The sequence below is a fragment of the Harpia harpyja genome, chromosome 2, assembly GCF_026419915.1.
Source record: "Harpia harpyja isolate bHarHar1 chromosome 2, bHarHar1 primary haplotype, whole genome shotgun sequence".
Lineage (NCBI taxonomy): Eukaryota > Metazoa > Chordata > Aves > Accipitriformes > Accipitridae > Harpia > Harpia harpyja.
The window spans coordinates 48,326,646-48,354,171 of NC_068941.1; the positions used below are offsets into that span (position 1 = coordinate 48,326,646).

The 27,526-nt window shown below is 37.5% G+C and overlaps 1 protein-coding gene across 1 annotated transcript in view; it reads left to right on the plus strand.

Annotated features, from left to right (window-relative positions):
- Positions 1-27,526, plus strand: part of GALNTL6 (polypeptide N-acetylgalactosaminyltransferase like 6) — a 515,167-nt gene that overhangs the window by 187,020 nt on the left and 300,621 nt on the right. Inside the window, exon 3 of the mRNA XM_052779102.1 lies at positions 15,270-15,408. Within this exon, the coding sequence (XP_052635062.1) occupies positions 15,270-15,408 (139 nt within the window). The remainder of the gene's footprint in view (positions 1-15,269; positions 15,409-27,526) is intronic.

A 27,526-nucleotide genomic window follows, 5' to 3' on the forward strand; every position in this document is an offset into this window, starting at 1 on the left:
TTTTTTTTTTTAAGAGAAATGTATTTTGTAGTAATTCTGGAAAAGGAATTTTATCTGGATCGTCTTCTAAAACATGTGGCTCATTTGCAGGGAGAATTTGAAATGAACAAACAGCTGAGAGACCTTCAGACTAGATGTGCCTGTGCGGAAGGAGGAGAGCTCTATAGACCATCTAAATTGAGTTGGTTGTCTCTTGTGCTAGGTTTAAAAATGATTAAGTTTGTCAGTTCAGGGCAATTACTGCTTGACTCAGTGGCACAAAGAAACATTGTTTTCTTTTGTATTTCAGTTTCTAGTTGTTGCTTGTTTTGCTATGAAAATCCCAATTCAAAGAAGAAGGGGAAAACGAATCCTGACTAAACTGTGGCAAAAGAGCTGGAACAAGTACTTGACAGCAATTATAGCATATCAAGGCTATACTTTTCAATTCAGAACCAATGACAAAAGGGAATTTTTCCTTACTACTTTTGTATCGTCTTTTAAGTTTAAAACATGGAATAAGCTGCTGTCAACTAGCTTTAAAGACTATTTCTTTTAAAGATTTAAGGAGGACATTCCTTTAACCTGAATGCAGGTTAGAAGACCCATAAGAGGAACTTTGATTTTAAAGGCTTGCCAAATGATTGACCAAGACTCTTTTTTGGGTCTAATCTACAGAGTACTTGAGGGAATTTACTAGCAGTGTAGTATGCTGGTGCCACATATTACCTGCACACTAGTCAGTAACCCTGTGTGTTACAGACTTCATCATCTGGAATAACCATGATAATCACAAGCACACCATTCCAAAGAAATTAGAAAGCTCTTTATACTCTAAAATTCATCAGTTGCTTTCCTTAACATTGCAATTGTTAAGGTTCTTTGAAGATGATATATAATGTATTGGTATATGATACTATCTACGTGCATCTATTTGACTTGATGTTGTAAACTTAGTTTTTTCATGTATGGAAAATACAGTTTAGCAGAGGACACAGTTAAATTCACCAACACAATTTTGCGGTATTTTTTAGCCTTTTGGCCTTCAAAAGGCTAACAAGATGTTTGAATTTAACAATCATTCCTAAAAAAAACCCAATAAATTGTGCCTACTTTCCTGTCATAGCTTTTTTCTTTTGAGGGTATGAATTAAGTTCGCAAGTACAAAAGTCTAGTATAGTTATTTCAATGCAGTTTATGACTTAAATATCTGTAAGGTGACTTTCCTTTCTTCTCCTTCCAGTTTTCATTAAACAAGGTGACAGAGGAAAATTATTGGACTGGTGAAACGATTTGTCTGACATCCAATCAATATATATGAAAAGGCAGAGATAAATGATTGTTTTGCTATAATTTGCCTTATAGACACTAGCTCATCAAATGATGCTCTGTAATCACTGCTTCTCAAGGAACACGGCTACATTTTGGCTGTGGTTATGGACACAAAGTCATCTGCCTTCCGTACTTGTAGTGGAGTGGTATCTGGGAGAATCTGTCCTCCTTCTAAGAAAAGGAAAGTAAAAAAAGAAACCACAATTCTAGGAGTGGCATTTTGTTCTGCCAACCTGTGTGAAAGTTCTGCTGTCTGCAAGCTGGAAACAAACTCTTTTTTTAGGCAATCTTAACTAAAAGGCCTGCAGGTGATGTTGAAATGTGAATAGTAAGACTTGCCAGGAAATTCAATGGAAAAACAAACTAGTTTTAATGCTTAAATTAAAAAAATAATCAAGATATACTGATAATGCAATTTAAAAATATTCTAAAAACATGGTGACAGTCTTGCTTGTGTTATTTGACAGTTAATTTACTCTTAAGAGAGTTTTATATTTTTATATTTTTAAATGATAGTTAAAGTAATTTCAGGTTACCCTATTACTTCTGTTTTACACGCTGATTAATTGGATAGCATGTATATGTTTTGTAAACTTTCGTCAATGTCTATGAGGCTACTGATGCTTCTAGTTGCTCTTTGCATTTTTGTTCCATGCCAGCTTACAAAAGGTGAGACTGATCCTGAAGCACAGTGAATACTGGTCTATAAATTGGGGAAGGAATAGTCCAGAGGGTGAGTTGCAGATACTAAAAGGATGCTGATTCCCTTGTCCTCCCAGGTCTGCTTTCCTGCTCTTTTGAGGAAAGGCTATTCTGGTTATTGAATACTTTGAGTCACTCTTCGGGGATTTTTTAGTTCAGAGGCTAATCTAATTTTAATATTGTCACGCAAAAATTAAAAGAAGCCTCTAAATAAATAACATGTTAGTTTATTTGTTTTTTCAATACGTTTTTTTCCCAGCTTTTACTAAAGCAATTATACTGGGAAGAAATCCAAACTTCACGTGCTTCAGAAAGAAGAGTGAAAGCTGTGAGCTGTTAACAGTTCTAGAGGGCTGACATTTTAATTAGTTGCAATTAATCAGTAAGTTAAGCAAGTTGCTAACATACTGCCACTTCAGTATGGTATTTAAATGACTTTTTTCCCCCAGTTTATACAACTATCAACTTTTTTTAAAGTTTGTAATAAACTGTGATACAGACCATGTTTTCATCTGGTTTTTTTTCTGAGGAATCTGAAGTTTTACATGGAAGTTACAAGACCCTGAGCATTTCTTGGCAATGTCATATACTCATATTTTTCATTTCCTATCTGTTTTATTTAGTGGATAATAATTACACATCTCAAAAATGCTAATAAGTATACCAATAAAAAGATGGAGTCTTGGCTACAATTTTAGCCTGCTGGCATAGTTCAGTTCAGACCTATCATTTGAGGGAAGCTTGATATCACAGTTGTAAGAACTAAGTTCAGGAGCTAAATCCCCATTTTGAGGTCCTTTAATGATAATCCTTTAGGGTAGCTGTCTATCTGAATGCCTGGATGAAGAACAGTTTATGTTTTCAAATATTTTTTGATCGACTGATACAAACAAAAGGGAAAAGGGAGAAGGAAGGGAATTGATTGGTTGTAAAACCTGAATGTACCACGTAGAGATTTTTTTTTTTTTTTGCATTTATTTATTTTTAGCAAAGACTCTTAAAGGCATATTGAAGGATAGATTCTTTCAATAAGTTTAAGTGTATTTCATACATTTTCATAGACCATCTGGATGATGAATCTATTGTAGAGGAAGTGAGCTCACTACTAGTGATTTCTGTCAGCAGCAAATCTGATTTTAGCAAAAGCATCATGGATTTTGGAAAAATGTATTCTGAAAACATAACTGAAGCAAAAAAATTAAGACTCGGTAATTAGAATGAATATCAAAAATTGAAAACATTTGGAAATGCCAAATGTAATCTTATACAGAAAGTCTTCCTCTATGTGGAACATCATTTCTTAATCCAGTCCAAGTCCTCTGTCATAATTTCTCAATTGCAGCAATACACTGTGAGGCTTTTAACTATTTTAAAGATGTATGTTTACTGCTTAAGAAAGTACAGGAAAAATTAAAATTAAACATGTGCAGAAACACTTCCTGTAAGTTAGAGCATATCAAATGAATGCAGTGATGAATTAATGGCGCCAAAATAGACAAGCTAAGTGGGTTTTTTTCCTCTGGAAAATACGAGGAACAATGATTTCTTTCTGCTTTTCTAGTTTCAAATATAATTGACAAATTAAAAGGTGGAATTTCTGGTAACACTTCTAAAACAAAGCATACAATTTAAGTTAATCTCTGCTTTAAGTCCTGTTCTTCTGTTACCTGTGGTAATGGAGGGCTAGGGAAGTGTGTATGCTTGCTAAAGATCCCCTCCTTTCTCCTCAAAGACTGGATTTTTTGAGGGGCTTTTGATCATACAGACAAAAGTAGAATTGAGAATTATTGTGTGCTGTGTAAATACATCGTGAATCTGCATAATGGAATTTAGCATTTTTTAATTTTTCTCAGTTTGAAAGAAATTTTGGGGGAGTTGCTTCATATACATCTGAAAGTTAAAGCTGTGTGCATGCAAGACTTTTTGGGCTGATACTTGAAACTTTTTTTGTCTACGATAAAATGATAAAGTATTGTTTTGTTCACAAACAGGATTTTCAACTTGCATATCTATCCTTTGATAATGTTAGTTAAGTTTTGTCATTTATATGATTTTGAAAAACAGAGACTGTAATTTTAAAAGTTTAGTTTGATTTGCTTCTTTTAACCCAGACATCAACAAAATGAAAGAAATTCAGCAAATACTTTTGGCTGAATCCAAACATCAGTTTTCAGCAAATTAAATTAATTTTTTCATAAAAGTTCCCAATGTGCATATGCGAGTTCCTGCTGAAATATGTATAAATGTGGTCCTTGGGATAAATATTTAGTTTTGTTCTGTAGGTGATGAGTTGTCCTTTTGAACAGAAAATATTTTAAACTAATTATTTGAAAATCTGTTCAGTTCATGGCTGAAGGTGATTTTTTGAGTCTCCACCTCTGCCTCTGCTTGATTCCACAGCATATACTGACTGGAAATTTCAGTTGGCTTTAGTACAGGAAATTTACTCAAGTTTGTGTCAGGGATTTGAAAAATAGTTGGCATTAATTAGACTCCTGTTATTCAGAAATAGGTGAATCAATGGCAAGGGAGGAGGAGGGCTGTGTAGAGCTGTGCTCACAGCAGGTCAAGCATTAAGTTCAGTAGCGGTGAATATATGCAGCAGTATAGGTAGTATTGAAACAGTTTTCAGAAGAGTAATGTGTCTGATTTGCCAAAAGAAAATGTGAAAAGGAGAAGAGCATTGAGATTCAAAGTGTTACTTTGGGTGTGGTAGAAAAAAATGTATTATAAGTAAAGCAGAAGGGCTTAGGTAGACCAATTCCAAGAATGTGAGGTAACTTGAGTTTCCGTTGTTTATCTGCCATAACTGCACCTTGCTATATCTTGTTAGTACAGTTCCCTGGGCTTATATTTCTTGTCTTGAGGATAATTCTAGTATCTCTGAATTTGTGGGGGTGCCTGTTTTTTTTATTAAACCAGGTCATTATTTGCATACTCAGCTTCAGTTTCATATTAAACTCACATATTTTTCATTTTTCAATACTTCATATTAAATTCATGTATTTTATAATGTATAGATCCTAGTGGACCTGAAAAAGCAATAAAATACATATATACTACCTGAGGAAGTTACCTTCTTGGCCCTTAGTGTGCAAACTCTGCTTGCTTATGAACACTTTTGTCAGCTTTACAGAAGGAAGAAGAATGGCCTTGTCACTGAATCAGGTGGCATAGTTCTTGTTCCTGGGTCTGCCTCAAACTTTAACTGTAAATATTTACTATGTCCATATGTACGAACGGATTTTTTTTTTTTTTTTTTTTCTGGTAAGGGTCTTACAGGCTAAATCTAAATTTGCTGGGAACAGTGACAGCTCATGTATTTTTTCTCTGTAGGATATGCATCATGGAGTAGCGCTTCTAGTGCAAGAGCGACTACGCTATTGCACACTGTTGACTCATACATAGCTAAATTCCTTTTTACATGTTATTCCATCTTCTTTGTGCAACAGCCACAAAGTCAGCTTCTAGAGCTAGGTTAGGTTGAATTCATGAAAAAAAAGAAAATTAAAAAATTAAAGAACTCCTATTAATAGATTTGTTACATGGCACATCCTGTGCCATGTATTTGTTTTCCTGTGATGGTATACGGTAAATGACACATAGTTATAATACGTCTTAGAATGAAGAAAAAAAGAGGGGGAGGGAAAAGTCCCATGTTAATTACAGCTGTTACAACCCTATCATTTTGTATGACTGGGCTTTCTAAAACTGTACCTACGCTACTGTAATGTTGCATTAACTTTGTGGAGCTGTTTAGTTCCTGTATATACCATGTTAGTAACACTTCAGTTTGAGCTTTTCCAAGAGATCAGCTTGGACACACGCATTAATTATAGAAGACCCACTGGTACTAGAGACTATTAGATGCAGTTTGTATGAATTAATTTCTTTAAGCACTGAAACAAACACCTTACCGCTATTAGATTTTTTTTTTTTTCAGGTAATCTTGTTCCATAGTAGGTCCTTTTTATCCTAGCAGGTCATTCAGTTACTAAACCAAACTGTGAAGCCTTTTTTATGGCTGAGTTCTGTTTCTCACATGATTGCTCATTCAGTGTTTGGCTCTGATTAATGGTCTACTGCCCGTCTGTTCTAATGTTAAATGAAAAAAGCATTCTAGTGGCTGTGGCATTTGGTGATAAGTAGTTAAGACTAAATAGAAGATGTACTGTGCATCCCTTGGCTACGGAGTTACGATTAGATTGAGCTCAGCCTGCAGAATGCTACTGAGAATATTGCTGCTCTGCTGTAGTGATAGAGCAACTCACATCAAAACAGCATGTGTTGCTGCTTATCTTGCATTGTACACTGCGGCATTCTAAATACACCGGACATACTAAATAGTATGGTCTTTTTTTTCTTCCTTTTTTTTCCCTAGACTTATAAAAGTGGGAAAAGGGGTAGAATGAGTCTTGCCTGCCAAGCCATTGTAGTACTTACAGCAAGTGTTAAAAGCCATAGATTTTTTTAAATATTCTTATTTATTTTTGTGAAGAGTTTGTTCAAGCTTTCAGACAATTTACTTTTCAGAGTTCATATGCTTCACCCTTCTGCTGAAACACAACAATGCCACTGGTTAACCTCATGACGTATTTTAAAGCAATCACTTTCCACAGACACACTGTATTTTTACTCTGCAATGCCTATGTTGGAAATTCAGAGGCTGCATTTTTAATGTTTCAAATGGATGAAAAATGTGAGGGAAACACTACTCTAATGTTTCATAAAGCACAGGCTATAAGATTTAGGAATTAATTATTGATTGACAGAATGCACATATTTAAGATAAAGCACAGTGTCTTGATTCCAAATAACCAAAATGGAATGAGTGATACAAAAGTTATCATAAGCAGAGGTGGATTGTTTCAACTGTTAGACGTATAATGCACCTTTTCTGCCAGGACACAACTGCCAACAGCAAGGGCCAGGTTGAAATTTAAAGTGATATCTAGTAAAATGCCTAGATACCTGCAAGAATTAATCTCAAGAGCACTGAGCTCGCTCATTTTTTCTTCTTGCAAATTAATTGACTCAGCAAACAATATTTTATTAAACAAATAACATAAGGGCTAATTCCTTAAGTATAGCAACAATAATTTTGCAGTCCTCTTTGGCAAGGCAACAGCTAGGCCAGCTGACTGTTCCCCACTCCTGAACTAAAACCTTCCTTACTTTGGGAACTGTGGACTCCTGCGATTCAACAAGGCCCAGTTCAAGTTGCCAGAGCTTTGGTGCTGTGACGTGGGACTTCTGCCACTCTGCCAGATGCTGTTTCTTGCTCCACTTGCTATGCTGCTTCATTCTTCTGCTCACCACCACTACTGCTCTTCTCATCTTTTAGCTGCCCTGCCTCACCACTGTGTCTTTTGCTAGCTGTTTCTGTTGTTTTAGCTTTTAAGAAGAGCACATGAAGCACTACTATGCCCTTAATGTATACAGAATACTGGTAACCAGCTTCTCCCACTTCATGGACTCTTAAAAAAATCTTGTGCCATTTTTTTCCTTGCCGTCTGACACAGAAGTTATGATCTCAGATTAACATGAAGAGTCAGTCCAGGCCTGGTTACTCTATGGAAATCTGGAAATTATGTCTAATGCAGTTAAGCTGTATTTCACAATTTTTTTTCATATTGATATGCATTTCTTTTTACAGAAATTCTTCTCAAATTTACGTAAAATAAGTACATTTCAGAGGTTCCCATTTGTCCCTCTCATCTCTTCCCTCCAGGAAATGCTCTTACTTTATCTACCTCCTACCCAGTATGGGATTTCTTTTTGTTGAGGGATGGGGGAACACATCACTGCTGTAAGTAGAGATCTCATTCCTATGTCAGCAACAGGTTCTTCTCATTTTTATCTCACGTGAATGGTAAGCAAACAATACTCTAAAGATCCAGCTACAGTACAATATGAATGTAGCCTTTTAAATTTTTTGAGCAGCATATTCTTCTCTCTTTGTTTTTTTGTTCTTGTGGTTGGTTTTTTTTTTCATTTCTGGATGCAAGCAGGCAGTCAAATAACAAAATTTAAAGTTATATATTTTTCTCCCTTTTTCTCCCAACCTATGCTATTTGTATGTCCTGGTTTCAGCTGGGATAGAGTTAACTGTCTTGCTAGTAGCTGGTACAGTGCTATGTTTTGAGTTCAGTATGTGAAGAATGTTGATAACGCTGATGTTTTCAGTTGTTGCTCAGTAGTGTTTAGGCTAAAGTCAAGGATTTTTCAGCTTCTCATGCCCAGCCAGCGAGAAAGCTGGAGGGGCCCAAGAAGTTGGCACAGGACACAGCCAGGGCAGCTGACCCAAACTGGCCAACGGGGTATTCCATACCATGTGACGTCCCATCTAGTATAGGAACGGGGAAGTGGGGGCGGGGGAATCGCCGCTCGGGGACTGACTGGGTGTCGGTCAGCGGGTGGAGAGCAATTGCACTGCGCATCATTTGTACATTCCAGTCCTTTCATTATTACTGTTGTCATTTTATTAGTGTTATCATTATCATTATTAGTTTCTTCTTTTCTGTCCTATTAAACCATTCTTATCTCAACCCACGGGTTTTGCTTCTTTTCCCGATTTTCTCCCCCATCCCACTGGGTGGGGGGGAGTGAGTGAGCGGCTGCGTGGTGTTTAGTTGCTGGCTGGGGTTAAACCACGACATTGTATAAAGCCATTCATGAAAAGAGAAGCAATTTAGGTCATATTTCTCCTGCCACCCATCATGTTACTGTAGCAGCAATCCAGGAAGGACAAGGCCTCATATTTGTTCCCAGTAACATTTCTATACCACTTGCTGAGGACTACATGGTCCTTGAAAAGAAAACCTGTATATGCTACTGGCATCTAAAGGGTAATAAAATAGTAGGAATTTGAGTGCTTTCTACCAGAAAACTGGAGTGAATTTTGGATTGTTTGTTTTCTGTGGTAGTTTGATATTGAAACAGTAATAAATTTTTTTTTTATGTATTTATAAAGAAATTATTTATTCTTGCTAAAAATGTATTGTTCAGGATTTCCTTGACAGGGTTTTTATTTTTCCCAATTGCATAAGTAAGATTTGATTATAGCTGTGTCTGTAATGCTAAGGGAAAGCCTTTTATATTGCCTCAGACTTTGACAGAGTTATGTAATAAATAATTAAAAGTCTTGTAAATCTTAGTGCAATGGCTTTCCAAACTGTTACGAGGTAGAGTAGCAAAAAAAATAAATAGGTATTTTTGATCCTGTTTCCATTGATGTAAAATCAATTAAATTGCTTTCCTATAAATAAGACTCATGAAGTTGTACAACTAGTGGGATACTCTGAGAAGTTTGGGAAAAGTAGAACAGACTTGTAATGAATACGTTTCAGTTTCTAATACAAGTTTTATTGACTCTGAGGAAAAATATAATTCCAGCAACTTATCCCCAGTCCTCCTCCTATTTCTCATACAGTTCATAGAAATTGAAGATTGGGATCAACCTCAATAGATGGCCAAAGTTGTATTGATCATCTCCCTGAGGCACAGTATCATTTCTTTCTTGAGTATTTATGGATTCCACAGTTCCCTGGATTGCCTATCCCATTGTTTCACTATTCAGACGGTTACAAAAATGTTCTTATTTTGTATCTGAAAAGCCATGACACATATATATACATTTTTTTACTACTTGGATAGTCTCATTTGATATGAAGGCAATTACTTTCATGTGAGGCATATGCAGTTTTAATTTTCTCTCTCCATAACAAATTGGCAAAGAAAATTCCTTCATACATTTATTGAATTAAAGTTTTTGTACTTTTTACTGGAAATTAATATAAACATGCAAAACCACAAAAGGCATTTGTTCAAAGCAAGCAGAAAGGAGAAAGTGATTTGATAAAACAACTTCCTTTATCCCCTTTTTTGCCAAGGACTAGTCTGTACTAGTCCCTGATTTGACTCTTTAACTAATTTTAGATAAAAAATGTTCACATACATGTCTTCTACAGGTTTCAAAATACAAAATTTGCAAACACGATGAGGACTCCACCAAGTGTAGATACTCCAGGAGAAGCCGAGACATTTACTGTCCAAAAAAAAAAAAAAAAATCTATTTTGTGCATTTATCAAATCACCTCTCTGTTCAAGATAATTTAACCAGTATTTTAGCAGATGTGCTGCACCTCACCTGTCTGTGAGGATAAGGAAAAATAAGGAACAAAATCATTTTGTTTGAACTCAAATGGAAATTCACTCCCCAAAAAAGCAGAATGTGGTGGCAATTTGAATTGATCATCTGTTATACTTATTAATCAAAATAATATGAAGTCCATCTCCACAGCACAAGATGGCAAACTTTTATACAGCTGTGCATTAGGGAAATTCAGAAATGATGTGAAAGATACTACTTATTGCTTTAAACAGTTTTTGCTCTCTGACTTGGCTAGTTGCACTCTGACTCCCCTATCAGGGAGCATAAAAGGTTATTGTGTAGAAGTTTATGGGGCAAGAAGGTGGAAGATGGTGTCTGACTCAGTGTTTTTATTCTGCTGATGATCTTTATTTCCCCTTCTTACACTTTTTCTTTGAAGCTGATAGGTGACTGCACTCATTTTGAATTTGTGTTCCTCTGTCTACCCTTGCTAAGAAGCACAATCACTCCCCCTGCCATGGGACTCCAGTTCTGTATTGAAATATTTCTCTAGGATAAGATTAGATATCTATTCTCCCCCTGAGAATCTTCATGAGAGAGGATAGGCTCAGTTTACATGTGATGTGCACAGACAATGTTGTACTAGATTATGGATGGAATATGTATGGGTAGTAGACAAAATTCATAATATACTTTAAAAAAATGGCAGAATTATCTTATCCAAAATAGTAAGATGCACTGTAAGTAAGAAGACTTACTTATTTGTAGGTTCACGTATTAAAATAAACTCCTTTTATTTAGTAAAGAATATAGCACATGGAGAATTCTTATTCCCTGTTACAAATGTTACTGGATTAAAGGATGCTTGAATTAAAGGGTGTGCTTAAATATGTTTGCGAATTATAGTCTTGACTTGGTGTGACTGTGAAGTTGTGCCTGAGTAAACTAATAGCAGTGAGTATAAACAGTAAATAATTCAGATTTGTACACAGTTCTTCCCCACAGACACTGAGTGGCTTATGTTCTTTATCCACTTAGTTTCCTGTGTTAAGGTATCAAGCAATTGCTTAACTTCCTTTAACTTACATGGCAAAGCTGATCTTTTTTACCATGCCTATTGAATTATAAATAATGTTCATCTGAATTATAAAAACAAACCCCCAAAACAAAACCCCAAAGACCCTGAAACCAGAACCTGTTCCAATGTCTTTTGTTGTTCATAATTTTAAGCAAGGTCCCCTATCCATTGCATGCGGAAGTAGTGCAGAACTCCTGTTGCATGTTCAAATTGATTTACAGCTGATATATTTTGCCAACAATACCCCTGTTATCATACCTGGCAACTGTACCAACATGGCTGATCCAGAGACGTTATTCTGCTGTTACACATTTGTACTGAGTATACAGAATGTTTTTTTATTTTCTTGTCTCACCCTAATGCTCTTCATTTCATGCCATCTATTGAACAAGAGGGTTTATTCTCCTTCTGCTGTATCTGTATTTAATATAAGCAGAAGATGCTTTAACTGAGGTGTTCTTGAACTATCAGTTATCACAAGTTGTCAAGCATGAAACTTAAACCTTTAAGGCTAGGTATGGAGTGTTTTGTTTCCTAGGAGACAGTAACATCCTTGAGTGGGGCTAAAAAAGCCTTATAGAGCATCTGATATTTGGCCAAGCCAGTACTTTATCTGAATGGCTAGAATATCTTACTTTACCTTTTTTTTATCTGAATATCTATGGAGAAGCATTTTGTGATGGTGCATTAAAACCCTTATAATATAAGCAATGTAGAGATGTCAACTCCAAAAACATCATAGTGTTTTAAAGAAAAAATCTAGCCTATTTTCAAAACGTTGCTTACATTGAGTACTGAGTTAAAAATCAGTGTAATAACTCTGTAATCACAAAGGTTAGACAGCACTGTATGAATTAAACAGTGCTGTTAGGGTTCCCACGCAATGCAGCATTCTGATGGGATTTTTGGGCTCAGGTTGAATATATGTGTCATTCTTGTGCTTTTGGGTTCTTCCCCTCCTTTCCCCCCTCCTTGAAAAATCAAAATGCAAGTAACTGAACTAAAACTTCTGATTGTCCTTGGTTTCTGGGGTTATTTATGCTGCAGTTGTAAATTAGCCTTAGAGAGGGTCAGTATCAGGTCTTAGCAATGGCTTGGTTTTATCCATCACATTTGGGTGAGCCCCCTTTTAAACCCAAAAAGGCCAAAAATTCACCATCTGGCTTTTTCACTCTCTCCGTTCCCTTTATAGCCCTGATGCACTTTCTGAATTGCTATTTTGCCTTCAGGCAGAACAAATGGTATAGGAGGGCTTATATGTGTCTATTGGTGGGTACAGGATATTAAACTCCTCCATGCTCTTTTTCACCAGAATTTTACTATTCCTGCATTGTGAAGTTTCCCTTTGTCACCCTGGCATTTTAGGTAAACTTTTGGATAGTCCAGCTCCAAACCAGTGTGCAGTGATGGCAATTTCTGTCAGTCATCTAGGAAAGCAAATCAGTGACAGAAGAGAGTTTGAATGTGCTTATGATAATTTGTGATGCTGAGGAGACTCATATATGGCAGTTTTCTGCACAAAGGGAACCCTTCAGGCCTACTGATTATCCAAAAGTTGTACTTATTTTTTTTTAATACTTACCTTCTAAGCTCTCTATTTCTTTCCTCCCAAGGTCACTCATAAGAAATGGTCTTTTTACCTGAGCTCTTTTAGAGAAATTAGCTAACTGCTTTCAGCTGGATCTGATAGATGACCACCTGATCCCCAGCTAATGGGGAGGAGCTGCAGGGTGAGAGAGCAAGCAAGCAAGCTGGGAGAAATATTCAGGGGATTCATAAAAGCTCACAAGCTCTTGTTAATGCTCTATGTGTATATTTTTATATAGTGTTAGGAAAGAGTCATGCTTCGCAACTTCTAGTGCACCTCATGGCCCAACTTACTATGTAAGTGCAAAAGCAATTTATAGACTGCAATTGGTCAAATACTTCTGCAGCATGATGTGAGAAAGTTCAGCCCATTCCTGAGTTGCTCTAGCTAGCAACTCATGGTATCTACTCTTTGGCTTATGCTAGTGATAGTGCTCCATATTCAGTGAGGAAGAGTGGAAGAGTACTTTAAAAGTACTTGTCTTCAGTTTCTTTAGCAGGAGACAATGTGAAGAAACTGTAGTGCTGTAAAAAATATTCATCTGCTGAATAGCCAAATGGACTTCTTTAAGAAAAGCAAAGCAAAGAATCCACCTTTCTTCATACAGGGTGAATAGCTGGAGTATACAGAAAATTATATTGCAAAAACATTGATTAGCAGTAGTATGTCTTATCATACAGGTCATTTATTCTGGAATTTCCATTATATTAGTAACCACCTGGATAAATCTCTTATTAAAAGCAAATTAAAATAGTTACTTTGGGTCTACTTAGAATATATGCTGAAAGAGAGGGGCTAAAATTTCTATGTCTTGGGGGTTGAATTACATTAGTTTATTGTTACTGTATTATGAAACAGATTTTATATAATTGTACTATTGAATTTTGAGTAGTACTCTGACTCATCAGCTGCTCCTTTAATAGTATAGTTCCTCCCCATCTTTAGTATGAAATCATAAAGACTCACATAGAAGCTTAGTCTCAGATTTTGTATTATGTTAGTGTGTTACGTGCATTTGGCAATGTTTGAAAATAAAAATTACAAGGTACCTGTTAGTAATGAAATACCGTACACAGTTTTTCACAATACAAACTTAACTTTTTTCCTTTGTGAGTAACATTATTTTCATTAAGAATTTAAATGAAATTGTAATTATATGCACAAAGTTTGGAATAAAAAAATTATTATTTTATCTGCAAAAGAATTCTAAAATTGAGTAACTATAGCATCTTTAATTGCATATTCTATGTTTTTAATGTTTTGTGTGCGTGCAATATGAAGTAGAGCATTGACAGAGGCTCATGGGCTTTAAGGATACTGGATGTTTCTCTCAGCTCATAGTTGCTTTCCTCTTCATCCTCTCCTGCAGCTGCTCCTGATTAGCTGAAGATCAGGTGGCCTTGGTCACTTATCAAATCCAGCTGGGAAGTTGATTAATTTCTCTAAAACAGCTCAGGTAAAAGGAGATATTTTCTTACGAGTGGGCCCGGAGGGAGAGGGACAGAGAGGTTATAAGCTGATCAATTAGCTGTAGAGGAAAATGTATCTTCTTGAGAACCTGAGTAGGCATGAAGGGCTTAGAAGCTCTGACGAGTTCATCCTCTGCAAGAATGAGAAGAATAAAGATAGTTGAGAAGAAGTGAAGGCTTTTATGTATTGATTTTCTTTGAAGTGTTTTTGTTTGTTTTCTGTGCTCTGACTGGAAGAGATAGAGGTATAGTTGCCTGAGGTAGGTACTAAGCTAAGCCAAGTGACTGATGATGAGAAGTAACTTGGGAATAAAAAGCTGAAACAGAAAGTCTGTGCTTTGCCAGGGAATGAGCAGATGGTTTCTTTAGGGAACCAAAGTGACCAGTTTCTGAAACCAAATCAGCAGTGCTGACATATTAGAAGCACTGAGTACATCTGCCTGGTCCCTTGGAGTGCAAGGGTGTTCGAGGAGCCCAGAACAAAACGTTTGGTTTCCTTACCACTTATTCTGGAAAGTTAGACGCTCTAAACTTATTCAATGCTAAAGTTGGTTTCGGAAAAGGTGTGTGGGGGGGGTGCTCTGGCTGCTAAAATGTAAAGTAACTGAGTAATCAGATTCCTCATATCAATCAAAAGGAGTATTGCTGGAACTGATCCATTTGTTCATAACTTTGCTATGAAAGCTTGATTCTGATGCAAAAAGGTCTTAGCGTAATTTACAATTCAATTTTTTATGTATAAAATGGCTTTAAGCTGATTGTGTCTCTGGAAAGAAGGAAAGCTAGATGAACTGGGTGAATTCAGAGGGCCTTCCGAGTCCCGTTATTTGTACCTACTTTGTATTTTTGTATTGGAAATAATAGGAATGTCGCTAAGGATTGCAAGAAGTTCCTTAGAGATGTTCCAGACACAGTGTACTAAATGAAGTTCAGTCTAACTTATTTTTGTCTTTGTAGTCCATTTTGTGCTGTCAGTTTGAGGCAAATAATTGTTTTGTTTCATTGTAGGGAAAGGTGAACACGGAAAACCATACCCTCTTACAGAGGAAGACCATGATGATTCTGCTTATAGGGAAAATGGCTTCAACATATTTGTTAGCAACAATATAGCACTGGAACGATCCCTGCCAGACATCCGACATCCTAAGTACGTAAATTGTTTCCTGGACTATTTGATTTTAAGTTTTTATCTGTGTATATCTCTAAATAACCTGTTTTCCTGGAAGGTCAAACATGAACCCTCAGCCAACAAAAAGTGACTATTTCATTAAATAGGAAGTGGAAAATTTATCACTGTTGTTGAATCATTTGCTCTATCTGTCTTCTAAACTGACCTCTGATCTTATTAGTAACACATTAAGACTACAGAAGACCTCTTTTAATTGCAGAATGATTTTCATGGCATTTCTGGGTAGTGATATGTTAGGCAGTGATAAATAACATTTCACATAGGTTTTCAGGTTTTCATTTGGTAATAGCTGCAGATCTTTGAGCTGGGGGGCAGGGTGACAAGTTGCCTAAAATTTTTGGCTAAACATTTGGACAAGTGTTTTCCAAAATGTTTCTTTTGGGTTTTGTTACATAAAAAGTGAAAGCAGTCCAATAGCTACAGCTTACAGGTGCTGATACTACAGCTGATTTACACAGTATAGAATTAAGTAAAAACAGAATGAGCAATGATGAAATGCATATGAAGAATTTGGGGGGGTTGGATGATGGTATTGTTCCTTAGTAGCAGTAATATCCTACAGAGAAATAGCATAAAGATTATTCTGGAAAATAACCACTAAGCTAAAAATGGTCACGCGGTTCTCGGTGAACATAACTTTCTTTTCATGTTCTGTAATTTTTGGCTCCCTTATACAAAGAGTAAAGCTTTCTATCTGTAACAAGAAAGGGCATGTATGCCTTTCTAGGCTTCAGGCTTTAGTCCTCTAGAGTCATTCTGAGCTCTGAAGGTAGGGATGATTTATTTGTCTCTTTATGTGGTGGTTTTCCCTCTCTTAATTGGGTGTTATGCAAGTAGTGTATGGGGAAAGCTACAGGAGTGTGACAAAACTACTTGACTCCATGACTAGGTTTGTATTTTTCTTCAGGTACAATTCCCTTTATTATATGATGTTTCAGGTTAAGATACCTACTCAATTCTTAACCTATACAATTTTGCTGTGTGAATTAGTTTGAAATGCTTCAGGGAACTGAACAGAACTTGAGAGCTTGACAGAAGTTCTTGGGGGTGGGGGGGTGAAGAGAAATATCATGGTAATTAACACTTCTTGTTCCATCAAATGTGGAACTGTCCTTTTCAAAGAATGAACGATATATAAATGTTTGCATAGTAAGATTTTAAAAAAATAATTCACAGTGGAGGAATTAACAAAAAAAAAATTTTTTTTTAAAAAATCTTTTGTTGGAGGCATTTCTTATTTAATTGCCATGTTGCATTGTTTTGAGAAAACACTCTTTATCTGTTAATTTGTGTGTATTAGTATTGTTTGCATAGAATTAAGTCAAAAGAAAGAACTTTTTTTTAACAACCTGTATGTTTTATATACTTGGTTTGCCTTCTAATTTGCCAAGTTACCTGAAATTATTCATAGCAAGAGTATTTCCAAGAAGTTTGAGTCCTAACGTACAGCTGTACACCGTCAAAGCTGTGTTAAATTACACTGTTGGCATAATAAATATGCTCATCAAGCATCCTTCTCTATTAGCAAAACTGCAGAGGACAATTACTAAATACAAAAGGAAGCTGACATGTTTATCCTCCCTTCGTGTTTTTTGTAACTTGGTCTTCTGGCAACTTTTTTCTCACCCGCTACTGTCCGCACAGTCAATGACGTTTCCATGCATGTCCCCAGAAGCAATGTGAGCAATGTGCTGTCAGAAGTGACATATTAAGAACAAGTCAGTGCTACACCAGCCTTTCTCTGCTCCCCTTCCCCCTGCACAAGTCCTTTAGTGACTTTCACCTAAGTGTCTCGTTTAAGAAGCTTGTGTCCTTAGGTATCTGCATCATTTTCATCTTCCCATTCAGCTAGGTTCCTAGGGTGTTCAGTGAAGTCTTCTATGGTGGATGATTTGGTAGTGTCCTGAGTAAACTGATTTGGGTCATGTCCTTCTAACCATCCTTATGTTAAGCTCTTGTAACACAAGTAGTCCATTAGTTAATTGACTGTATCACATTATCTAAATGTAAAGATAAAAAATGTTCTTGTGCTAACTTTATGTACTAAGTAGTACACTGATTAAGGTGACAAAGCTGGGCCCTATACTTTTGATGGTTACACCATGAAGCAAGTCTATGTCTAGAACTTCCAAGACATGCAGAAGTCTGACAATGCTTTCTGACTTACTGGCAGAAACAAATCTGTCTCTCGGCTGCTGTGTGTTAAATATGATGCAGGCCGGTCTCAGACTGCACTTCACTTTTGGAAATGTGTCCTCTCTTCAGAAGCATGTGTGAAATGTGAAATAGTTCATACCTCTTAAGATTGCTTTCAGAGAACCTCATTGGAAAACTATATAACTTGTACACCAGGAAGGGGTGTTCTTACTGAAATTTGAGTAGGTAATTCAGGTGAGGTATAGCAGACAAGATCTAGTTTGGTCAACTTCTGAGTGTTATAAAGGGCTTTTGCTTTGTGGAGTTTCTAACTACCCTTCAGCTTTTAACTATCTTCTTTTGCATATTTGTGGGGGATACTATTATTACAGACTTTGCATTTTTGATCTTCTGTCTCTAGTGTATACCACTTGCACAGGGGCTTGTCTGTGCTGAAGACTAATTTCCTGAAAACCTTGTTGTTATGTGTTTGTGTGGCATGGGGTTTTTTGGTAGCAGGGGAGGGGGCCGCAGAAGTGGCTCCTGTGGGAAGCTGCTAGAAGCTTCCCTGGCTCTAAGTCGGACCCACCTCTGGCCCAGGCCGAGCCCGTCAGTGACGGTGGTAGCGCCTCTGGGAGAACAGATTTAAGAAGGGGAACCTGCAGCGCGGGAGGAGACTGAATGTGAGAGGAACGCCTCTGCAGACACCGAGGTCAGTGAAGAAGGAGGGGAGGAGGAGCGCCAGAGGAGGGGCTGCCCCTGCAGCTCATGGTAAGACGGCAGGCTGTCCCCCCCCCATACCATGGAGGGGAGCAGGGGAGCGGAGGCCCACCTGCAGCCCGGGGAGGAGCCCATGCTGGAGCAGGTGAATAACCCCGAAGATGGCTGTGACTCCATGGGAAAGCCCGCGCTGGAGCAGTTGGTGACTGAAGATCGGCCTGCAGAAAGAACCCACGCCAGGGAAGTTTCTGAGGAACTGCAGCCCGTGGAAAGGACTCACATTGGAGAAGTTGGTGAAGGACTGTCTCCGGTGGGAGGGACCCCACAGTGGAGCAGGGGACGAGTGAGGAGTCCTGCCCCCGAGGAGGAAGGAGCGGCAGAGACCCGGTGTGGGGAGCTGACCCCAACCACCATCCCCTGCTCCCCTGCATCGCCGGGGGGAGGAGGGAGAGAGAACCGGGAGTGGAGTTGAGCCAGGAAGGAGGGAGTGGTGGGGGCAAGGTGTTCTGAGGTTTGGGTTTACTTCCTAGGACCCATGTTTTGATTTGATTTGTAGTAAATTAAATTTATTTTGTTTCTTCCCCAAGTTGAGCCTGTCTTTTGCCCGTGACAAGTGGTGAGTGATCCCTCCCTGTCCTTATCTCAATCCATGAGCCTGCCTTTATATTTTCTCCTCATCCCACCATGGCCGGGGGGGGGAGCGAGCGAGCAGCTGCATGGTGCTTTGTTACCAGCTGGGCTGAAACCATGACACTTGCCTAGGATTTGTTTTAAAGAACCAAATAGAATCGTTTGATTGCCATCAGTAGAGAAAATTCACAAAACAATTCTTCAACTACAACAAAAACTGAGTGGTGAATCCTGTAATTTGGGTCAAAAGTTATTTAAATTGAAAGAGCAGCTACAGTAGTTTCTACATTTTTCTGAAATAACTTCACTGAAAATAATTTATTCCAGAGTCTTAGACCAAAGAAATTTCAAGTCCCACTTCTAAGTGTTTGGTTTTCTGGGGAGCATGCAAATAGAGCAGATAACCAAAACTTGCTCCTTTTAATCCAAGTGAACTTTCTCTTTCTTGGTCTCTTTGGAAATTGGGCTCAGGATTTGCAAAATACATCTTCTGGGAGGGGGATGGATGGAACTAAACAAATGCTTAGATGATTGAGCTCTGAGAAATTCAGGTTCTCAATTTTTTTTTTAATCTTGGTTTTTTCTTTTAAGTATGATATATTTAAAGCAATTCAGCAAGATGTATTCAGATTGATGCTTCTTTCCTTTTTAGGAGACGAAAATGTGTGTGCTGGAAAAATCCCTAGAGAAATGAAACAGTTAACTTCCATTTTAAGGCTGACATAGCAGCTTCACTGTGTCCTTACTGTGTTTCTATTGCAGGCCTCTAATATCTCCCATGTTTTTTTCTGTCTCTCACAGCTACACTTGAAGAATATTTTTTCCATTTCTGAGTGGTCTTTGATGTCTTGTTTGTGTTGCACTCTCATGTAAAAGTCTTCTCACAGTGGGTGCTCTCAACAAGTTACATTAGCTAATTCTCTGTTCTGTGTCCAGGATCACCCCCAGCTTTAAGTTAAAAAACCAAACAATTATTTTTTTTTTCTTTAATACCAAATAAAAATCTGAAACGGGATTATCATCTAGGCTCACTGGGTTTCAGGACTGCTTTAGTGAAAGTAGGAGTTCTTGTCACCTGAAGTGGAAGGCAACATTATGAGTTTTGGGTAGTGTTAAGGGAGAAGCAGCTGCTGCCTGAGCGTTCACGCACTGATCAAGGAGTTGCGCATGCCCCACCCGAGACTTTAGTTGCGATGACTGGAGTCCCTTTGCAGTGGGCAACTCCAGTGAGCCGATGGGTGCCCCTTTTGATTCCTCACACACACGCTTGCCCTCAGGCACTTATTCTTCCCTCAGGCTTGACCCTAGGTTCCCTGAAGCACGATCTCTAATCAAGACCTTCAATATAAAAAGCGTAATTCATTTTATCTTTGAGCTGGGTGCCTCCAGAGCAGAAGCCCTAACGCTAAAATCCCTGGGCAATTAGACCCTTGCATTCTAAGTTCTGACCCCTCAAATCATAGTCTGTCTGGTCCAATAGTAATATTTGGGTCTGGGGTCATCTTCTCTCTCATGGGGTCTTTTTCTCATCTCTAGGTGGGTTCTTTCTTTTTCCTGTTTTTTAGGCTAGTGGTTACTACGTCTCCTTTTTCTGGCTCAAACTGGCTTTGGGGCTTTCTGAATCTTCTTATTTCTCCAATCAGGGAATAGGTCAACGTTAAGCAAGAGCATTAAGCAAGCTACGAGTTCTGCTTTATCATGAATGACTGCTTTTAAGCAGCTAAACAAAGTCCTTAAAACCCTTGAAAACATATTAATAGCCTCACTAACTTATATACATTCCTGTGCTATTGTAGCCTCACAATCTTATCCTGTTATTGCCACATGTTGTTTACCTCTTGTTTGGGTGGGGTCTGTGTGCTCCTGTAGCTCCGCTTTGCCACCTTCCACAACGGTAGTATTGAGAGTTGGCAATAGAATTACTATTTAAGATTTACAAGTTCTGTACCAATATGAAAAATATTTCAAACCCCACAAGAATAGGGGTTTTATTTTTTCTTTTCACCTGCCCCATGCCACTTTCTGTAGTCTGGAATACAGCAAACCTACTAAAGCTCAGAAAAATGCTGGCAGTATTGTTTTCTATTATAGAGAGACAAATGCTACTTATTTTAATTATTTAATATAGCAGTTACCATTAATTCTTCTCAACATTATTAAATATTCTGCCATTCATACCAGTTTTATTTAAACAAACAAAACTTAATCTGATTTTAATGAGGCTTGGGGGAATGCCTACAGTCATCTAGTCTGAACAGTGAATATAAATTTTGTGGTATATCCTGTTTCAAACTCTTAAATCCTTGTAAACTAAAGCATCCACTTTTTTAGCTTTTCATTCTTGAATCAAGGAATTCAAGTTAATTCCTGATACCGATACAGTTGCAAGCATTATCATTTACAATCTTTGGGTTTGGTATGTTTGTATACCTTGATTTCAATAACAGGTCTCCTTTTATCTACAGTTTGTAGATTAATTGCTGATAACTTCTGTAGTCACAGATCAGATGCACAAATGCTTGTTGGCTTGCCTGAATAATCTATCACAAGAAATCCCATCCTTTTTAGGTTTCCCTGGGCATAGATAGATTCACTTTGTACTGATATTCTTAATGTTCACATTGTATGTTAAGGATGCCCAACCTGATTTTTGTGATGTCTGGTTTTTAGCCTGTGTGGGCTGGAGTCAGTGTTTCCGAGCATTGATTGCTGGTCTTGCTGTTGCTGTGTGAAGTGGTGGCCCTTCACTGTCACTCCCAGCAGTATTCCTTTTCAGAAGTCTGAGCTATGCTCATTTTTGTTACACATTAAATTTTTCACAGGCCTCAAGAAATGCATTTTCATATTCAAAGAAATATGCACATTTAGATAAAGCCTGTGAGATCTTCTGTGTCCTGAAAGCTAATGAGATTTTCTTTCTTTTTAATAGTAAAAGAAGCAAATTTCACTACCCATTCTGCATAACTGAAACTCTCCAACTCTTCTTCCTTGTCAGTAGCAGAAGCTGAGAGAATGCCTGAATTCTTTCAAAATACTTGAATGCAGTGTGGTTGCTGTCCCTTGTATTTTTAAAGAGGCTAAAATGACTATGTGATGGGATTTCTTAGGGGGAGTTGTTTGGTTTTTGTTTGGCTATGTTTTTCTGTGTCTTTGGAATAGTTGCAGAGTTACTGTTAATCCTTAATTATGTTTTAGTAAACTTTGCAGAAGGTCTAGAATTACTAGACTTACAGGGGAAAGGGATATATTATATAAATGTTATAGTTATACAGTCATGCAGTAGTTCATATCTGAATACTCTAAAAATTTTCAGTTATTGCATTGAATGTATTTAATTACTTTCTTTTTATAAATACAGTGCATTTGTCACAGTTTAAGCTATGTATATTGTCCTTAAAAATAAAATTTAAAAATCCATCTTTAATCCAGTACTCCAAGATAGATTCCAATGAATTCCCTCAGCGTTCTATGATCTTAGAGAGGCTTAGGTTGTCCTGCTTCGAGACACTAAAAGAAAAATTATTTAATCTAATTTAAGCATGCTGAACTTCACAATATTTAATAAGACTTATGGAAGTAATTAGTTGTTTGGATCAATCTTCTATTGAATTTTTGATTATATGTTGGAAGAAAGTAGGAGAATAGACGGTTTCTTTCTAGTTCTCATTTGCTTCGGGAAATCAGAAATGCCTTCATACACACGTACATGTTGCATTGCTTAGTACCGCTGGTTACTAGTGTTACCTTAACCTCATCTGGCCACAGAGCAACTGGTGAAACTCAAATTGTGCTTTTAGTGGGGTGGTGAGAAAGCTGGAGGTTATTACTCTGACCAGTTTTCAAAGTGTTTTGTGTAGTTACTGAATAATGTAGTGAAGGTGGAAAGTCATGTGGTCCAAAACATTATAGGCAACGTCCCCACTTCCAAGCCTCACCAGACTGTTCTCTCTGCAGTTGCTTCAAAGGCATCCCATTTGAAGTGCAGCTCCTCAAAACAGGATCAGGAATATTTTATACTCAAGAAAACTTGTGGCCTTCTGTCTCCATCATGCCTGCTGTCAGTTCCTCTGCACAATATGTATTGATAGTAACAAATAACATGGAATAATTCCCAAGTGCTTTCTGGGTGCTTTGTGTGTCTTTTCTTATGGCAGCAACAGCTAAAATGTGGCTGAAGATTGATTATTCCCCTTCCGTCCTTTTGGTGAGAAACAGAGTGCAGTGTTTAATAGGCCACTGAGGAGGACCGAAGCCTGATGGGTCTGTTTACTGAAAAGAATTTGATAAAAAAAAAAGCTGTTTATACAAGTGGAGGAAAGTAGTTCTTGTATGTTTAGATGCCTTGCATGTTACTTAGAATCCAGTAAAGCCTCCCACGCTGCAAGCTGCGGTAAACATAACTGTGAAATCTAAACTTAATAGGCACAGGAATACTGAAGGATATTTACCCTCCAGCCCGTTCTGTACATCTGGGATAGCCAAGTCTGTTAGCATTTGGCAATGGTTAAAGCCAGAACTTTTAACTCAAATAATACAGTACTAAAATTGGGAAGTACATGTAACTTCACTAAGATCTGTGAGAAATGTGGAATGTTTGGGGGATCTGTACCTTTGCAGTTTGCAGGTGAAAGTGATGATGTTATACACTGTTAATTTAATAGTATTATGAAAAGCCTCAGTATACCTTCCTTTTTCTTATATATCCATTCTTGCTTCCTTTCCAATTATGTGAATTTGCATAAGATGGGATACTTCTTAAGCAAATGACATTTCAGCTCTAATATTAAAAAAACACAGCAAGTGCCAGCTGTACATTCTCACTGGCAACAGAATTAGCTGTTACACCTTGTGTAATAAGGACAGCAAATGTGCAGCAAGGCTGGAATGAAACAGTAACTTCTTTCTATTTTGCCTGGTTTGATTATGATTAACCTTATCAAGCTCTAATTTTCTGAAGGCTGCACTGGCCACAAGATGTGGTGGCAGACGTGAGAACTTACAGATCATGCTGGCACATGTGGTCCATGAGGCCTGATGGCAGTGCTCTCACATTTGCTCCCACGTCTACTGGGTGTGATTTTGGTGTTATAGATATTGGTCAGACCTAGGAATGTCTTGCCGGTTATTTTATCTCGTATATTGTGTGTGGAAGATGATGTTGAGAGGTGTGAGCCATGTCACATATTGCTGTGAAAGGGAGGAGACATGTAGGTAGATCACCGAAGGACTACCTTGAAATACTTAAGGAAATGACATAGTAAGTCCATGGGCCCTGATGGGATGTACCCATGAATGCTGAAGGAAGTGATATCATTTTGAGGCCACTCTCAACTGGTTTTGAATGATCATGGTAATTGGGAGAGGTACCTGAGGACTGCCACAAAACTGGGAGGAGTGGCTGATATGCCAGAGATGCCAGAGGGTTCCTAGAAGCCTACAGGTAGCTTTGGAATGTAAGGGCAAGTGGTAAAAGGATAATTAGGATTTCTGAAACAGAAGTTAAAAGGTAGTTGAATGTCATGGGTTGGTTTGTTCCTGAAGCAGTTGCTTAAAACACACTTTGAGATGACAAAAACCTGAGATTCTAATCCTGTTTCTTTTCCTTAGCCAGGAAAACAAACCTAGGCTCAAAATAGAGGCTTTTTATTGATTATGTTAAGGTCTGCCTGACTTTTGAGAGACAATGAGATAAGCGTGCTTGGTGTGAATGAATGAACTTTCAGTACATTGATATTTCTGCAATCTTCTCTCTCAAAAAAAGTGGTTTGGGGGTGTGTGCATGTGTATATGTGTATATATTATATAAATTGGGCTGCTTGCTGATATTTTGGAACTCATGAGTAATAAAGTGCAAGGTTTAAGCTGAAGTATAATTACAGTACTAAGATGCCTGCTGATGTAAGCTGGCTTGTGAGGGATTTTGAGATGGTATAAAATTACTATATGCATTCATTTTTTTTCCCAAGCCTAGATTTAATACATATGGGTACGTAGAATGTTAGAGCGATTTTTTTTTTTTTTTTTTTTTTTTTGGTAAGATCTTTCTGAATGATGATGGTTTTATACCTCACTATGTTGTAAAACAATGCTTTGCAAACATAAACGTGCTTTGTGTCATAAGGCTTATCTGCCTCTTACTCTCTTCCCTTGGTTAGAGAAATCTGTTGGTTTGAAGGACAAAGTGAGGCAAGCTCAGTGACTTTCATTTCTTCAGAGACATGCAGTGCTGCTGGAGAGACTGTCCAGGACAGACCAAAATCATGCAATTTGACAAAGTAACAAGCACCTAATTCGGCTGTATCAGCTATGATGAAGTCCGTACTGAGGGAAACCTATGTAAAGAACACAGGGCTTTGCCTGTTTAGTTTCCAAGACATGTTGTTTGTTACTGCATTTAACAGCAATAATGCAAACTATTTCTACTGTACAATGTAATTTTTTTTTTTTAATGAAAATAGCAATAATGTTTTGGAGAAGGTTTGTTTGTTCTAGTAGGGCAAATGTTGTGACATTTATTGAGGCCCGTACCCAGTAATGCCTGCTTGCTTCCCAGCTGTGAGCCACTGTGAAAATAAAGGTTACTTTCCCCTCCATCAGCTCACATCCAAGCTAATTTTACAGCCTTGTGAAATGGCAGCAGAAATTACTAGTTATCACTACTTTATCAGGCTTGTTTGACAAGGCTAGATTGGAACAGAAACACAGTGTGACTGAAGCTTGTTGCCGTAAATTGAATATTTTGACATGCTAAGACAATTACTATGTAAATCGTCACTGGAAAAATGTTTTGTTCTGGTAGCTTATAGAGGGCTTGTCAGTAGCTGGGAGCCCAGTGAGTGCTGTAGTTCCTTTAATAAAGGGAAAGAAAAGGTCAGATCTGAAAAAGCAGCTCAGCTAAGAGAGCGTGTGCTGACAAGCCAGTGGGGGGAAAAAAAAAAAACCGTTGAAAATCTCTTTCTGTTTTGCTCTAACTTTCTCTGGTGCTTCCTGTAAAGGCAGAAAATCGGAGGTGGGCTACTTCTATGATCCAGTATCTGCTGTAGTAGGCTGCTACCTTGCTTCCTAAATGCAGCAAAGGGATGTCTGCAAGACACTTAACTTCTCCTGTGCTATTATCTATCCGAAAGGGAGGTTTACAAGGTTGTTGATGTGTCTCAAAGGCACAGAGCCTGGTAACTGACCAAGGCATTGCTATTGGCATCCCTTAGTGTGCATAAAATATTGTTGTTATATCCACAGGGTCAAACAAATTGCTGCTTTTATGAATCGGCTTTTGCTGTAAAGTGGCTGATATGGTGCCAGCCCTGCTCTCCTTTCTCATCATTTTAGAAGCCCATTTTCTTTCATGTGCTCTTCTGCAGAGGTAGTAGATTTCTACATGTTTCTGTTAACAGAGAAGCTGTGAAGATGGAGAATCTTGCAGTTCTGCATCTTTTCTTAAGCTAATACGATGTTTCAGGAATTTTTTTTTTTTCGTACTTATAAATTCATCAGGGAATTAAACAGAACTATCCCTATACCTTGAAGTAAAAGGATGCTATTTCGTTATTTCTGCCCAGTAGAGTAGGCTAACCTGGAAAATGAAATCATAATAGTCTTAGGACTCTCAGTAGTGAATAACAAGGAAGTGTAATTGTAACTCCTTTTCACTACCTGTCTTTTTATGAGTGGTCCTCTTTTCAAGTTGTATGTTATTAGTGCCTGCTGCAAATAGCTTCCAGGTGTTTCTGTGAGAATTTTTTTTTTTCTTCCTCAGGCAGGTTAGTATTTCAGGAATAGAGGAACCTCTTACTATTCTTTTAATCTTTTAAAAGTCTCCCTGCAACTTTGAAGCTGACTTTTAAAATTGTTTTATTCAGAGACTGGTTTTGACTCTTGTTTCAACCCAGCAGAATTCTGTATCTCAAAAGACTAACTAAATCAATATTAAGTGTGTTAAAGTAAGTTAAAGGGTGTGACGGTGTATTGTTTTTATGAATAAGCCTTGAACTCCTGGAGCCAAATGCCCAGCTGTGATAACAAAACTGTAGGAACAGCATGTCGAATACAAAGCTGGTACAAAGTTCCACTTTGTCAATTATATATATTTAACATTTTTCACTATACAAATTATTTAGAAATAAATTTTACCTTTTTGTAAAGAACTTTAATTTCACAGTAGCCATTTTCTGGTTACTCTGTGGTAGGTGTGTATAACAAACAGTATTGTGCAGCTTTCCAAGTTTATTACTGTTTTGAAAAACAACATACTTGAATCATACATATGATCAGTGCTTAGTAATGTATCTAATATGGAAGGGAGAGAGGAAGGAGATTTTTTTGTCCAGAGATAGTGAAGAGGTACTTACTGCTTAGAAAATTAATTTAGAAACAGCTCATGCTCTGGTAGACAGGTCCTCTGTTTTTAAAAATCTCATCTGAAAGTCTCTAAGGCACAAATTTAATGATGTAGTATTATTCTTTGATAAGAAATATCAGCTATTAAGTTCTGAAATATCATGGAAAGAAAGACAAGGTTCATCAAGGATAGCAGTATTTGAAAGTGTAATTTAAGGTTCTTAACTTTTGATTCATTATAATAATCTTGAAA